General features: G+C 42.0%; 1 protein-coding gene across 6 annotated transcripts in view; it reads left to right on the top strand.

Moving 5' to 3' along the window:
• Positions 1-4,143: 4,143 nt before the first annotated feature.
• Positions 4,144-16,011, top strand: part of dnajc16 (DnaJ (Hsp40) homolog, subfamily C, member 16) — a 29,167-nt gene continuing 17,299 nt past the window's right edge. For 2 of the 6 annotated variants that reach the window (XM_068017336.1, XM_068017333.1), the window contains exons 1-9: positions 4,145-4,480; positions 4,696-4,799; positions 6,188-6,361; positions 7,883-7,949; positions 10,258-10,591; positions 11,100-11,284; positions 12,503-12,607; positions 13,421-13,579; positions 14,142-14,272. In XM_068017336.1, coding sequence (XP_067873437.1) covers positions 4,768-4,799; positions 6,188-6,361; positions 7,883-7,949; positions 10,258-10,591; positions 11,100-11,284; positions 12,503-12,607; positions 13,421-13,579; positions 14,142-14,272 — 1,187 coding nt within the window. In that variant the 5' untranslated portion in view covers positions 4,145-4,480; positions 4,696-4,767. Of the gene's footprint in view, positions 4,481-4,695; positions 4,800-6,187; positions 6,362-7,882; positions 7,950-10,257; positions 10,592-11,099; positions 11,285-12,502; positions 12,608-13,420; positions 13,580-14,141; positions 14,273-16,011 lie in introns of all 6 variants that reach the window. The other 4 variants (XR_010969648.1, XM_068017338.1, XM_068017334.1 and 1 more) reach the window with 3 other exon arrangements.

The raw sequence follows: 16,011 nt of genomic DNA, 5'->3' as shown, positions 1-16,011 counted from the left end.
TAATGTCCCTGTAGCCCAGCCCTTGCTGCGACATCTTTTTGTTTCATGGTGTATCTGTTGTACAACAACACTAGTTCTGTTTATAGCACATAACTGAAGGGTTAACCTGACTACAAGAATGTTGCAGCCTGAGCTCTTTAGATGCAGAGACAGTGAAGTTCTTTTTGTTAATTTTAGTGAAACTGCTAGTGGGAGTATAAAACAGGAATTAATGATGGGAGGAGTTTCACTCACAGGGAGACCTCAGGTTTTCTTCTTCATAGAATCATGCCCCATTCTGAGCCAGAAATCTGTGGGTTCCGGTCCCACTTCATTAATTGAGAACATAAGGACATCAGTGGTCTAGGCAGGAAATATTTTGGAGATGGAAATAAGCAATCTTATTGATTTAGTTGCTGGGGGGGGAATGGAGTCATGGCATTAATCTTGACTGGGGTGAATTTTCTGTGTCGCGACCGAGGTGTTTTGAATCCACATCGTGCATTCCTTCTTTCTAGCAGGTTCCCTGCCCAGAGGCCAGTTTGATTGACAGGCTTGGCTCCCCATTAGGCGGGGAACATTCCAGAGGAGGCTGCAGCCCAAGAACAGGTAGGGAACCTGCTGTTGAGATAGTGATAGGTTGGGGAAAGTAGGGTGATGAGAGGGCAATCCTGAAAGAGGGAGTCAGCAATCCTGGCGGTGGGGGGAGGGGGAGAGATTGGCAATCCTGGGGGTGGGGGCCAGGGAGGGGTTCGTGATCTGAGAGGGATATGCCGGTTTGCTTGGTGGCCCGGAGGGAAGCACTTTTGCTCTGCCTGGCCCTCAAGCAGTGCTGGAAAAGCTCTTACCTCTTCCACACAGCAGTCTTCACCTCCCTTCAGCTGCTGTGTTTCTTGAGGCCCAGGAGACAAGCTGGCCACAGTTAAACCTGGAAGACAGATAAAATGTGAGGCAAGCAGCCTCATTATAATATTTAAATGACCAACCCACCTCTTGGAAGTGGGTTGACTGCCTCCCCTCACCATCCACTGTGTCCTGCCTCTGTTAAAACTGTAAGTGGGCATTGTTGAGCCGGGTTGGATTTGGGTTTGACATTTTAAAAACTTCCACAGCCCACCCATTTTTGGGGTTGAAAGTCCCCTCATCGTGTGAGGATTTGTGGACGAGGCCAAAGATGATGGATTCCTGATGTTGAGTTGCAGGAAGTTACCACTCATCCACAATTGAATATTGGACAAACCTCGGTCAGGTTGAGAGAATTGGTGGAGAGGTAGAGTTGGATGTCATCTGTTTGAGTGAACTGCCTCTTTTACTTCTGGATGCACTCATACGGAGTACAACATAAAAAGAATAAACCTGCCCCTTTCCTGATGTAACTATCTTGTCTCCTGTTCCCTGGAAAGACTGCAATTTCCTTCACTTTTAAACTGAGAAAGATGATCTGTTTGTCAGGGAACATGACTAAAACCAGGGCTATTTTCGCCTCTTCTGTAAAACCAATGTATTCTTAGAACGGAGAATATGCTGGTTTCACATTGCAAAGACATCTATGCCAACAGTCAACATTTTGTGGCAGCCATAATTGCACGAACAAGAATTCCTGCCTCGTGTATGCAGAGACTGGAATCATTAACCAGCAAGACTGGTAGGATTTGTATTGATGGTAGAGGGGAAATGTACCACAATGAAAGGAGGGGGAAGGAGACAGCAGCAGGGAGTGGTTTTGGGTGTAGGGGCTGAGAGGTGAAGCTGGGAGCACTGGTTTCGGATTAGGGTGGAAAAGATTACCAGTATTAACCAGAGAAGTGGAAAGTGCCAACTTTAGTGAGGGCTGGGGTGAGGGGGCAGGGAGGAGAGGTGAGCAGTGGGATGGGTGATAGAATAGTTCCAACTTCTGGGCTTACCAACTTGAAGTGAGTTGGAGGAGGATAAAAGCACCAGCTTTAATGTGGAAGCAGGGCAAGTTGAAAAATAGCAATTTGAATATGGCGTTAGGGAGAAAATTATGGGTTGAAATGACAGTCGAGGGAAAAGAATTAGTGGCAGAGTGGTTGAAGAAAGGGAGAATTTCTCTGTTGAAATGGTGGAGAGCTTGGATGAGGTATGGTGTCTGTGTGAATTGAGATAGGGTTCTTTGTGGGGAAAGTGATCTTTGAAATAACCTTTTGAGAAGTGATGGACTGGTTGGTCTATTGGAAATCCAAATCTCAGTTTGTGTTTTGCACTTTTAGATTAAAAATCTATTAATTGTAAAGTATAAAATTGTTTCAAATTAACCAGAATGCATCACATTTCAGGTAAAGATTCATCTTTTTCTGGAGGAGGGGTTCCCCTAGAATACTTTTTTTATTGGTTTAATTGGATGTGGGCGTCGCTGGCCAGGCCAGCATTTATTGCCCTTCCCGAATTGCCCATGAGAAGGTGGTGGCCTTCTTGAACCGCTGCTGTCCATGTGGGGTAGGTACACCCACAATGCTGTTAGGAAGTGAGTTCCAGGATTTTGACCCAGCAACAGTGAAGGAATGGCGATATAGTTTCAAGTCAGGGTGGTGTGTAGCTTGGAGGGGAATTTGCAGGTGATGGTGTTCCCACACATCTGTTGCCCTTGTCCTTCTAGGTGGTAGAGGTCACGGGTTTGGAAGGTGCTGTCTGAGTAGCCTTGGTGCTTTGCTGCAGTGCATCTTGTACACACTGCTGCCACTGTGCATCGGTGGTGGAGGGAGTGAATGTTTGTGGATGTATTCCATCACACTCCTGATTTGTGCCTTGTAGATGGTGGACAGGCTTTGGGGAGTCAGGTGAGTTACTCACCGCAGGATTCCGAGCCCCTGACCTGCTCTTGTAACCATGGTATTTATATGGCTATTCCAGTTCAGTTTCTGGTCAATGGTAACCCCCAGGATATTGATAGTGGGGGACCGTAATGCCATTGAATGTCAAGAGGAGATGGTTACATTCTCTCTTGTTGGGGACGGTCATTGCCTGGCACTTGTGTGGTGCGAATGTTACTCACAACTTATCAGCCCATGCCTGGATATTGTCCAGGTTTTGCTGCATTTCTACATGGACTGCTTCATTATCTGAGGAGTCACAAATGGTGCTGAACATTGTGCTATCATCAGCGAACATCCCCACTTCTGACCTTATGATTGAAGGAAGGTCATTGATGAAACAGCTGAAGATGGTTGGGCCTAGGACACTACCCTGAGGAACTTCTGCAGTGATGTTCTGGACCTGAGATGATTAATCTCCAACAACCACAAGCGCTACGTACGATTCCAACCAGAATTTTCCCCCCGATTCCCATTAACTTAAGTTTTGCTAGGGTTCCTTGATGCCATACTTGGTCAAATGCTGCCTTGATGTCAAGGGCAGTCACTGTCACCTCACCTCTTGAGTTCAGCTCTTTTGTCCATGTTTGAACCAAGGCTGTAATGAGGTCAGGAGCTGAGTGGCCCTGGCGGAACCCAAACTGAGCGTCACTGAGCAGGTTAGTGCTAAGCAAGTGCCATTTGATAGCACTGTCAATGACACCCTCCATCACTTTACTGATGATCGAGAGTAGACTGATGGGGCGGTAATTGGCTGGGTTGGATTTTGCCTGCTTTTTGTGTACAGGAGGCACCTGGGTAATTTTCCATATTGCCAGGTAGATGCCAGTGTTGTAGCTGTACTGGAACAGCTTGGCGAGGGGCGCGGCAAGTTCTGGAGCACAGGTGTTCAGTACTATTGCCGGAATGTTGTCAGTGCCTGTGGTCTTTGCAGTATCCAGTACATTCAGTCATTTCTTGATATCACGTGGAGAGAATCAAATTGGCTGAAGACCGGAATCTCTGTTGCTGGGGATTTCTGGATTTTTGAATTCAAAAAATTCCTGGTTAACAATTGCTTAGCCTGCAAGTAGGGAAGACAGGAGGGAGGGGGTCAGTGGTGGGAGAATCCTATATCTCAGTAGCATTATCTAGGTGTCAGCTTCAGCACTGTGGTTGCACCCTTACCTCTGAGTCAGATGTTTGTGTGTTCGAGCCCTACTGAAGAGACGTAAACACATAATCTCGTGGATGAATCAAGATGGGCTGAATGGCCTTCATCACCCACAGTTATCTTGCAGGCGTTTTTCAATGCTGGGAGCAATTTTATTGCCAGCAAAACTTCACACAATTTGTAAACCCAGTTCAACAGAGCTAAGTGACATAGAAAGATTGCATTTTAAAATTAGAATGGCACGTAAATGATACTTGACAGGTCTCCTTGGATCAGCATGCCGTTTACAGGCTTTGACTGTGCTCACTTTTGAAATAGGCCTCGAAGCCATAGCAACCCCTTGGGAGTGGGGAGAGAGGCGACAGCGCAAAAGCGGAAGTTCACGTCAATGAGGAGCGAGGTGTTTATTTTCTCCAATTTTGCGGCCGAGCGACTGTTTGTGAGAAATGTGACCAATTCCAAGATTGCTTCGGGTGTCGACTGTGGGTGCGTGTGACCAGTACAAGGAGAGTCCCGGGTAAGACGGCTTCTCAGTCAGATCAAAACCGCGCTGCTTAATGTTAACACAATGGGACAAATTACTGGCCGAAAATAGCAGGAAGCGGGGCATTCAATAGGACTGTATGTGAGGAGCATTGGCTTCCACATTCATCAGAATAAGTGACCTACTTTAACCTTGTTTTTTTTAACTTAATGAGTGATCCAGGAATATATATTTTTATTTTCCTGCAGATTATCCTCCCTTCTCTGCTGGTAGCTGGTGTACAGATCAATGGCAGCTGGTTGTTCCCTGGCACTTTGTCCATGTGCCCTTTCTTTGTGTGTGAGTCCAGACTGTGAGTATGCAGAGGCTATTTGACCTTTTAGAGGGTATTACAGCTGACCCTTCTGACTCTGTCCTCATTCATACACACACTTCCCAAATGGGTAGTGATCATCAAGGGCAGATTTAGTCCCCATCACTAACCCAAGTGCACTTGTACCAGTTGTGCTAAATCTATGACCAACCTGACCTAACTTAACACAGACAGGAATGAAACCTGGGATCTTCTAGTCTGTGTAACACAGCTACTCACTACCTCTGCTGGCTGATACATTTGGGCAGCTGTAATTTTAAATATTTTTGATGTATTGGATAATTTAAGAATAATATTGGCACATATTAGTGTCAATATCAGGCATTGCATTTCCTCACCACACCCCGCACGCACCCTATTTTCCTGTGTAGAAAGATATCCAGCCACCACTCAGTGCCTCTTTACTTGGTATACAGTTGAAGAACTGAGCAAATCAAATCTGTGTCCAGCTCTCCTGATGATTTTGTATTTATCTAGTGAGTAGCTGAGCCATTGTACCAGGAAGGTGCAGGTTTGGTACTCAATTTTTGATTTGGCTGATCTCAGCAATGGTGTTACAGTTAAGCTTGGTACCCCTGGACTAGGAATGGGAAAATCAACCAGGGTTCTTTAACACTGGAAAGTGTCACTGTATGATTGAGAATAGGTTTGACTATGGCACTGATGGCCCTATTGTTGAATAGCCTAATGGCAGTCGCTGACAGACATCACGCAGAAATCAACTATAGGAAAACTGGTGCTTTTGAAACCATATTCAGGAGAGGAGTGGAAGAAATGAGAGATCCCCTTATTTTTACCTTACTCTGTGGATCTAATTATTAATCCTCCGACCACTTAACGTCACTGCACCTCTGTCTTGGGTGCCAATTATATTACATTGTGAATAGGTGTCACTTTTAATGGCGGAGAATATTTTTCATTTTAACATTTTTACATAAAGTTGCAATTGGCAAGGGTGGTTAATCCTTAAAATGAGAACTGTATGTAGTTTTCATATTAATGGTTTGTTTTGAACAGGTTGCTGCTGTTGCATTTTTGTTCTTTAAAGGCTCTACCCAGGTTCCTTCAACTGGCAATGGTTACCCTGAAGGTATCGTGTGTCTGCTGCTGTTCATCATTTATCGTCAAATGTCACTCTAATAAATGTATTCAATAGAAAGTGGACAAATTGATTTGTAATTCAGAATCTGAATTAAAATATTTTTTGAGGCCCCAAGTAATTTTGAACTAGTGGCAGATACTGCAGCCTTCCCTCAACATTGCTCAGATTGGAAACTGAGGAAGGATCTTTATTCACTCTTGTGTGCTTTTTGTTATAAACCATTGCTATTATTATATTTCAAATCACATGTTATCAACATTTTCAGAATGGCTGGTTTACAGTTGGCTTCCTTTGGAAGGTTACTGGTGCTTTTAGTCTTTCTACTGAACACCCCTCTCCACCATGGAATAGAGTTTGATCCTTATAGATTACTGGGAGTCGGCAGAACTGCAACCCAGGCAGAAATAAAGAAAGCTTACAAACAACTGGCTCGGGAGTGGTGAGTTTCTGCCTGTACTTTAGTTATCATTGGGGTGGGGAATAGACACACATATATAGATGTTACATCCGGGGGCTGTTTTTTCAGTGAAACATTCCTTCTCATAAATCTAGTCTGACATCTTAGGCAGATCTTAAAAAAAAACACAAAACTGTGATGTGGTACAAAGACACAAGATATGGTTGCTTGCAAATACAAACTCCAGTGCTGAATTTGGATAGAAAGTTTGAAAGCAGTAAAGTCTTGTGAACTATATGAACAAAAATACGTTGTGTTAAGAAACTGTACCATTTGTGAAGTTTGACTGTTAATTTGGTTTCTTCCAAACACCCTTGTAATCAATTCACAGTTATTTGATTTTATCTGTGTAATGGACTGTGTACGACTGGCTGCTAAATTAAGGTACTATTTAGTATTAAATGTTGTGAATATTTCTAACTTGGTTAGTGCAAATTGTGTGTCATTGAAGCTTCCTAATGGCTTAGTGGATAAACGCATCACTAAGTTTGTAAGTAAGCCATAAGGATCGATCTAGAGAAGGTACAGAGGAGATTTACGAGGATGTTGCCTGGAATGGAGAATTTTAATTGAGGATAGATTAGATCGGCTGGGGTTGTTTTCTTTGGAACAGAGGAGGCTGAGGGGAGATTTAATTGAGGTGTATAAAATTGAGCGGCCTAGATAGAGAGGATAGGAAGGATTTAGTTCCCTTAGCAGAGAAGTCAATAACCAGAGGGCACAGATTTAAAATAGTTAGGTGGATTAGAGGGGAGTTGAGAAACTTTTTCACGCAGAGGGTGATGGCGGTCTGGAACTCGCTGTCTGAAAGGGTGGTAGAAGCAGAAATTCTCATAGCGCTTAAAAAAAAAAGTGCGTGGATATGCTCTTGAAGTGCTGTAACCTATGAGGCAACGGACCAAGAGCTGAAAGGTGGGATTAGGCTGAATAGCTTTTTTTTGGCTGGCACAGACATGATGGGCCAAAAGGCGGCCTCCTGTGCCGTAAATTTCAATGATTCCAAGGAGCTCTCTGTGCTAATTTCAAATCAGGGCAACGGTCGGGACACTGCAATTAATCTTTGTGCCCCAGAACTATGGAGGAAAAATTCTGTCAGGGTTTCTGTTTCCGATCGCAGTACTGCTGAAGAATGCATGTGTATGGTCAAAATGGGACTCGCCTGTGATGCACCCTGCAGGGAAATAGTCTGCTGACATTTAATCTAGGGTCGCACATAATGAATGGCCACTTTGAGTTGACGTCTTCAAGGTAGTTGGGGCCCAGTGGAATTGTATCCGACCAAAAATCAGCATCTTTAGAAGCGAAGGGGAGAAAAGTGGCAAAGGAAAGTACACAGGGAAATGAAAATGGTTTTTTTTTAAATGTTCAAATCAGTTGTATAGGGTTAGGCTAGTTGAAAATTCTTTTATGCTAGAATTTTAATCTTGCTCAGAATGAATTGCGACTGTTTAATCTTTGTGTCCCTGTGGGGGAAATCGTGTTAGTGTTTGTTTTTCTTTTCAGGCACCCGGACAAGAATAAGGACCCAAAGGCAGAAGATCACTTCATTCAGATTAGCAAAGCATACGAGGTATTAAAAATCTTTGAGTGGAAATAGTTTAACAATTCACAAATGGATTTCCTCTGTAAAGGGTCATGCCTAAAGTCCATTGCTGTTAGCTTGAGTTTTGTCAGGGTTTTCTGAAGCCTGGATTTTTTTCTATTGCATAGGTGAAAGAAAGAAAATATAATTTAATGTATATTCATTATGTAGGTAGAACTAAGGACATCTGTCCAAATAAAGCAGTTCTTTGAGTCATTTCGTATCATTTGGTAACAAAAGCTCAAGTGCACCCATCACAAAACATTGGTCAAATGGGTTGTACAGTTTATTTTCATCACTAATCCATGGCTGCTTGGGAACAAGCAGGAGAAATTACAGTTCATTCTACTATTGTGGTCACTTCAAGGACTCATACACAATAGGTACCTTTTCATATAGTCTACAAGGCAACTAGATAGATTAATACATGTTTTTACGAAGCATTATTGATAACCCTTGAGCCCCTCTGCATTTTATACTATTTGACATTTGTTTATGTATATGTGGAAGGTTAAATAAATCAGTTTAATGTTCGATTACCTACTTCAGGTAAGGTACTTCACTTTCTTTGAACCTAAAAAGATGTGCATTTATATACTGTCTTTTACGACCACCAGACATCCCAAGCGCTTTACAGTACTTTTTTGAAGTGTGGTCACTTGTAATGTAGGAAACGCAGCAGCCAATTTGCGCACAGCAAACTACCATAAACAACAATGTGACAATGACCAGATAATGTTTATGTGATGTTGATTGAGAGATAAATATTTTTAGGACATGGGGGATAACTCCTCTGCTGTTTGAAACGGTGCTATGGGATCGTTTACGTGCACCTGAGAGGGCAGACATGGCCTCAGTTTAACATCTCATTCAAAAGACAGCACCTCCGACAGTGCATCATTGTCTCAGTACTGCTCTGGAGTTTCTGCCTTGATTTTTTTGTGTGCTCAAGGCTCTAGAGTGGGACTTGAACCCATAACCTTCTGACTCAGAGGCGAGTGCGCCACCAGTTGAGCCATTCACACAAAACTCCTTCTGTGGTTACCCCTTAATCCTCTAGCTTCAGACCAATATACCAAATCCATATGCTATCATAGAATCATACAGCATGCAGGGGGGTCAATTGTGCCTATGTCTGATCTCTTTTAGAGCTCTCCAACTCATGCCACTTTCCTGTTTTTTTTCCCATAGTCTTGCAAATTTTTTTCCCTTCAAGTATTTATCTAATTCCTTTTTTGAAATTTATTATTGAATCTGCTTCCACCATCCTTTAAGGCAATGCATTCCAGATCACAGCTCACTGAGTATAGAAAAAGTTTCCTCATATTGCTTCTGATGCTTTTGTCAATCACCTTAAAATCTGTGTCCACTGATTTCTGACACTTCTGTCACTGGAAACCGTTTCTCTTTATTTACACTTATTAAAACTGTTCATGATTTTAAAACATTTCCATCAAATCTCTTGATTTTTTTTGTTCATTCGTGGGATGTAAGCATCGCTGGCAAGGCCAGCATTTATTTCCCATATCTAATTGTGCTTGAGAAGGTGGTGGTGAACTGTCTTCTTGAATCTCTGCAGTCCATATGGTGTAGGTATACCCACAATGCTGTTAGGGTGGGAGTTCCAGGATTTTGACCCAACGATTTTCAATCCTCTAAGACCTTGATATCCTTACTAAAATTGTGGTACCCACTTGAGGCCTAACCAGTGTTTTATAAAAGTTTAGCATAATTTCTTGCTTTTGTACTCTATGCCTCTATAAATAAAGCCAAGGATCCCATATGCCTTTTCAACAGACTTCTCAACTTGTCCTGCTGCCTTCAAAGATTTGTGAGCACACTCTCCCAAGTGTCTCTGTTCCTGCACGTCCTTTAAAATTGTATTGCCTCTCCTCATTCTTCCTAATAAAATGTATCCCTTCACACTTTTCTGTATTAAATTTCATCTGCCAAGCGTCTGCCTATTTCATCGTCTGTCTGTGCTCTCCTGAAGTTTGTTGCTATCCTCCTCATTGTTTACTACATTTCTGAATTTCCTGTCATCTGCAGACTTAGAAATTACGTCTAAGCCAAGACGTCAATATATATTTTTTACATTGCAATCTTTATGCAACTTCCTGGAGCTTGTGAATTCAGCTGTACAAAAACATTGGTTTTCTGAGGGTCACAATAGCAAGATGGTGGGCATAAGTGGCTCCAGTCTGTATTTTGGGTATCGTCATCATACCAATGCATCATATGAAGTTACAGTGAGCATGGCTTTCACTGTACTAACTGATTAGCTCTTTTGGTTTAGATTCTTTCAAATGAGGAGAGGAGGTCGAATTTTGATAAGTATGGAAACGCTGACGGACAGTCAGGGAACCTCCAACAGCCACATCACCACTTCCGGAGTTTCCATAAATACGACAGTTTCTTCTTCGACGACTCCTTTTTTCAATTCCAGTTTAATTCTGCCCGTGACTCATTTGATGATAAGTACCTACTGCATTTCTCTCAGTACATGACTGAGGTTGTGCCAGACAGTTATAAGAAACCTTATATCATCAAAGTGACTTCCGATTGGTGTTTCAGCTGTGTTCACATTGAGCCAATCTGGAAGGAGGTGGTTCAGGAGCTCGAACCTTTGGGTATGTCAATTTCTGTATAACTTATCTCAAAGCTTATGTTTGAAGAGGGAAAACACTTCTTCAGAGTCGAGGAGTACTTGTGGCGCCTCAACATGTGAATGCACCGTCTGATATGGTGGTCTGATGTACAGATCATAAAGGGCTTGTATGTCATCTGTGGTCTCTGTTGAGTCAGCTGGATACTGCAATTGGCCTCCGTGGCTCCGAGCTATAGTGGGGTTGAATCAGTTGCACGCAGATATTAGATGAGACAGGAACAGGCTTGACTCTGATGCATCCATGGTGAATTACACTCTGTCCAGGATCATGTGAAGAATGGTTACTTGGGCAAAGTGCTAGAGGACTGCCAGAGCCTGTGGGACTGCACCCCAGCAAGGATCAATATTTTCAGGAGGGAAAAAGTAAATTAGAGGGGATAGGGAGGGGAAATAAAATGCAATCTAATGAAGCATGGCAATGATCACAGAGTGGCAGGGAATAAATGATCTGTTGTTTGATTTCCTTTCAGGCCTTGGGATTGGAGTCATAGATTCAGGGTATGAGCGTCGGCTGTTAAATCACCTTGGGGTTTATCAGCATCCGGCAATAGTGGGAGTCATCAATGGAAGAGTAACATTCTTTAAAAATGCTGTGGTTCGAGAAAACTTAAGACAGTTTGTAGAAAACCTTCTGCCAGCCAAGCTTTTGGAGCAGGTGTGTAGTCAAATAATTACAGCCCGGAAGAGGCAAGGGCTCACAGATTTTCTTACGCTCCTTCATGTAAAAGTTTATTCAAAATGTGTCAGTGCAATAATTATTTTGATGCACGTGTGATAGGTTTGCCTTGACTTGAGTTAATGTCTGGTATGCTATTATGCTTTAGCCAAGTGTGTGTGGAATATTGTGGGTCATAAGAAACCAAAATTCTCTAGTCTTCTCATCTGCATCGTTAGTACACTTTCAGACTGAGCAACATAGTCACTTCCTATTTATTATAAAAAAATACATGATAATGAGCCATTCTGATAATTTGGAGAAAAGATGTCTTGGGAAAATGAAAGAATTAAGAATGGAGGGGTAATCTGGGAAAAAATCCTACCCAAATAAAGTAAAATATCAGCTAGCTGATATGTGTTACAAGTTGTACTGAAACAATCAAGAAATTCTGACAAACTGACAAAAGGTCATTAGAACTGTAAGATTGATGTAACATATAAACACACATTCTCCAACAGATATATAAATTCGTTACCAAAAAAAGTTTACTTTGATATGAAGCCAATTGAAGGTACAATGGGGATTTGTTTAATTGATGCAGATGCCAAGATTGTTCAGGTTAGGTTTGCACAGTGTTTGAAAAGAAAGACAGACTTGCATTTATATAACGCCTTTCATGACCTCAGGATTTCCCAAAGCTTTGCAACTGATAAAGTATAGTCTATTGTAGGAAACACAGCACAGTAAAGTCCCATAAACGGCAATGAATTAATGACTAGGCAATCTGTTTTAGTGGTGCTGATTGAGGGATAAATATGGGCTGGAGGGGACACCAGGAGAACTCCCTACTCTTCAAATAGTACCGTGGGAACTTCTACGTCTACCTGAGAGAGAGAGCGAGTGAGCGAGTGGGCTTCGTTTTAACGTCTCATCTGTAAAACGACACCTCTGACCGTACTGCACAGAAGCGTCAGCCTGGGTTATGTGCTTGGGTCTCTAGTGTGGAATCTGAACCACGACCTTCTGACCCCAAGGCAACAGTGCTACTACTGAGCCAAAGCTAAAGGTTTGGATTCTCACCTTTTTGCCCTGTAGGTAATGCAGAAGTTTAGAGTCAAATCATTGAGCTATAATGCAATGACAGGATAATGGAAAATAGGCTACAGTCTTCTGTGATTTAAAAGTGTAATTAGATATTTGTATTAACGTTTTTAGGTAACCAACAAGAATTATGTACATTTTTTGTCTGCGTGGGAGCAAGACAACAAGCCACGTGCATTAATATTTCACCCGAAGTCTGTAATCCCGCTTTTGTACAAGGTAGTACATTTTAAACCGTTCACTGTGAATTGCAGCATATAATGGTGAAACTGTGCTGTTACATATGTGGCATTTCATTTGATTTGTGTCAAAAGTTCACCAGAATCTACACTATGCTGAAACGTTTTGAGTGAAATTATTTTTTCTTTCATGTTCCTTCTAATAAAAATCAAAGTGTTTGCAAAGTCTTGACTTATAAGCCACAAAACGCGTCCACTCTGTGAATTTCTCTTCCACATTTAATTGAGGACAGCTGACACTAAAGAAACCTGTGTAGTACTGTTATCAGAGCCACTTTGGTAAATACAACTCAAAAAAATTCACAAGTGTTTAAGCAATGACCATTGTAAGTGACCATTTAAAACATTTAACAACTCATCTCCTGTCACTGGAAATCTTCCCTTTTAACTCCTAAAGCACATTTTTTTTTTAAATGCCATATTTTAGTTTTAAAACATGCTTCTTTTTCTTAATTAAATTGGTTTGAGCTGTTTCTTTTAATGTGATCATATTTAGTTGTTTATATAATAACATTCAAATACAAATTATTGTAATTACAGAGCCTGTTACAGGGCTGGTGGATCTTTAGTTCGCTCATGTTTCAAATTTGTATCCTGCGTTCTGGGACATTCAGTGTAACGTGTTAAAAGCTTGATTTCCAGTGTCCCATTCAGATGAAGGAATGTAGTGTGAATATCTGCAAGCTGTTGCCAAAATCTCTTTTTGATCGCAGTTAACTGATTGTGTTAATGCAGATAGAGATGGTGGGAAATGATTGAGTTGTTTTTCTGATATACACTTTTCTTTCCAAAGTTGATTGCCTTCCAGTTCAAAGCTTATCTTAAGTTTGGTTATGTGGAGACTGGGATAGAGAAGACGGAAGAAATCCTGGCTCGCTACAGTATAAGTAGTTACACCTCTACTGTCATGATTTTTAAGGAGAATATAGACAAAGCAACTGATATCATCCAGGTATGTACTGTACCTGTTTTATTTTGAGTGAGTATTTCTATTCAAGGTTTGGAAAGATGTTGACGGAGAATGGTGAAGCCTTCTCTGGGATTGTACAGCAAGGGCTAAGAATAGTCCCAAACTTTGCCTCAACATTAATTGAAAAGAATTACCTTTTTGCTTCCACCACCACATCTAATGAACACACTGTAGCCAAAAGAAAATTTCCTATTTTTTTTTTCACCATTTTCTCTTTTTCCTGAAGTGCTGACTCTTGCTTGAATATAACCCCACTGGTCTTGACTGCCTCTGGAATCTCACCCAAGTGGCTGTTGCTTTATGTATGAACCACTCGGCTCCCTTTTCTACGGTTGAGTAGCTTGTTGACACTCACTATCATTGTCTTGGCTTACGGAAGAAAAATGGCTAGGTAGCACAGAGTGGCAGCCCAGCAAGAATCAGCACCTTCAGCAGAGATGGGGAGGAAAGGGTAGGGGATAGGAATTGTTTTTTAAAAAAAAAAGATGCATCTAAGTTCTTGGTGCTGGGCAAGTATTTGATGGTTTTGCATGATTTCTTACAGGCCAGAGGAATGAAGAAACAAATAATAGATGAATTCATTTCTGGTAACAAATTCCTTTTGGCTCCTCGTCTTACAAACCAGAAACTTTTCGAACAGTTGTGCCCACTGAAACAATACCGTCGTCAGAAAAGGTAACTGACTGATCTCTCAGCGATTATTCTGTCTTTTGATATTGGCCACTAAGTAATTTGCATAAATATGCCTGATGCTGGTTGGTCCTACTGTTAAAGAAAAATGAAATAATTGTATTTAGATTGCAACTTTCATGACCTCGGCATGTTCCAAAGCACCTTACAGCCATTTATGTACTCCATTTGAAGTGTAGTCACCGTGGTAATGTAGAAAATGCAGGAACAAATTTTGCATGCAACAAGGTCCCATGAGCAACAATGTGATAATGATAATATTGATTCAGTAATGTTAGTTAAGGGATAAATATTGGCAGGACACTGCGGATAACTTCCCTGCTCTCTGTGGGATCTTTTACGTCCAACTGAGAGAGCAGATGCAGCCTCGGTTTAACGTCTCCTCTGAAAGATAACACCTCGCACAATGCAGAACTTGCTCTCTAAGGAACTGGGGTGTCAGTCTAGATTTTGTGTTCAAGTCACTGGAAGGACTTGAACGCACAACCTTCTGACTCAGAAGTGAGAGTGCTACCCACTTTCTCCACAACTGATCCCTGATCTTGCGGGAAAAGTGACTAATCCTGTATGTTTTTTGTGGTGCTAGAGGGGATGGGATGAGCAGGATGAAAGTGCAGCTGTTATGGTGAGGGTAATTAGGCTTCAGAAACTGTTCTAAAAGCTTAAAAGCACTATAGTGACTGGAGGTAGTTACCTTTATTCCTAGGGTGTCATTGATGAAATGCAAAAAATCTGCCAGATCTTCTCTACAACAAGATGTATTCTATTCTAGTAAGGAGAAGCCATCCTTTTAGATTCTGGTATTGCAGGCTCCCCAGTTGTCTGGTGGTGAAGATAGTACTGAGCCATAGAGACCAGAAGGGCAAGATTTGATGCCAGATCTGTGCTGAATTAGTTGAGCTCAACCATGGCCATAGTAAGGGTCCACAGAGGGTAAGAATCAGCTGTGGCTCCTGTTGCTGATTTGTCATCCATGTGCTCCCAGCTGGAAAGTGCATCTGTGAACAACAGATGAAGACAGAATTGGGGTTGGTTGTGATGTGCTACATGGTTAACCAGCCTGCCAATACTCAGTGTCAGCACTTGCAAATGAAGAATTGCTACTTAAACAAGGTATCAGTGGAGAAATCGTGGCATAGTGGTAATGTCACTGAACTAGCAATCCAGAGGCCTAGGCTAATGCCCTCTGGACACTGGTTCAAATCCCACCATGGAAGCTGGTTAATCTGGAATTGGAAGCTGGTCGCAGTAATAGTTTCATGGCACCATCATTGATTGTTGTAAAAGCCCATCTGGGCACTAATGTCCTTTAGGGAGGAAATCCGCTGTCCTTACCTCATCTGGCCTTGTGACTCCAGATGCACAGCAATGTGGTTGACGCTTAACTGTCCTCTGAAATAGCCTAGCAAGCCATTCAGTTGTCAAGGGCAATTTGAATGGGTAACAAATGCTGGCGTTGCCAGCGACATCCACATCCCATGAAAGAATAAAAAAATTCAGCTCTGTGGAACTAGCCCAGCATGAATCAGCACCTTCAGGAGAAGAGAAAATAGGGAAATAAAACACAATCTGATAAACTGCAATAGGGAGTCCAGGGACCCCCAGAGGTGCTGATTGGGACACTGGGATACTACATGTAAATAAGAGCCTCTGCATCATAGACTTCCTGTGCCAATGCAGAACAGGTACTTGTGGTTTGATTCAAAAAGTAATAAATTCATCCT

Source organism: Heterodontus francisci, chromosome 37, assembly GCF_036365525.1.
Source record: "Heterodontus francisci isolate sHetFra1 chromosome 37, sHetFra1.hap1, whole genome shotgun sequence".
Classification (NCBI taxonomy): domain Eukaryota; kingdom Metazoa; phylum Chordata; class Chondrichthyes; order Heterodontiformes; family Heterodontidae; genus Heterodontus; species Heterodontus francisci.
Note: the sequence above shows the minus strand (reverse complement) of the source record. Positions and strands in the feature narration are given on the sequence as shown.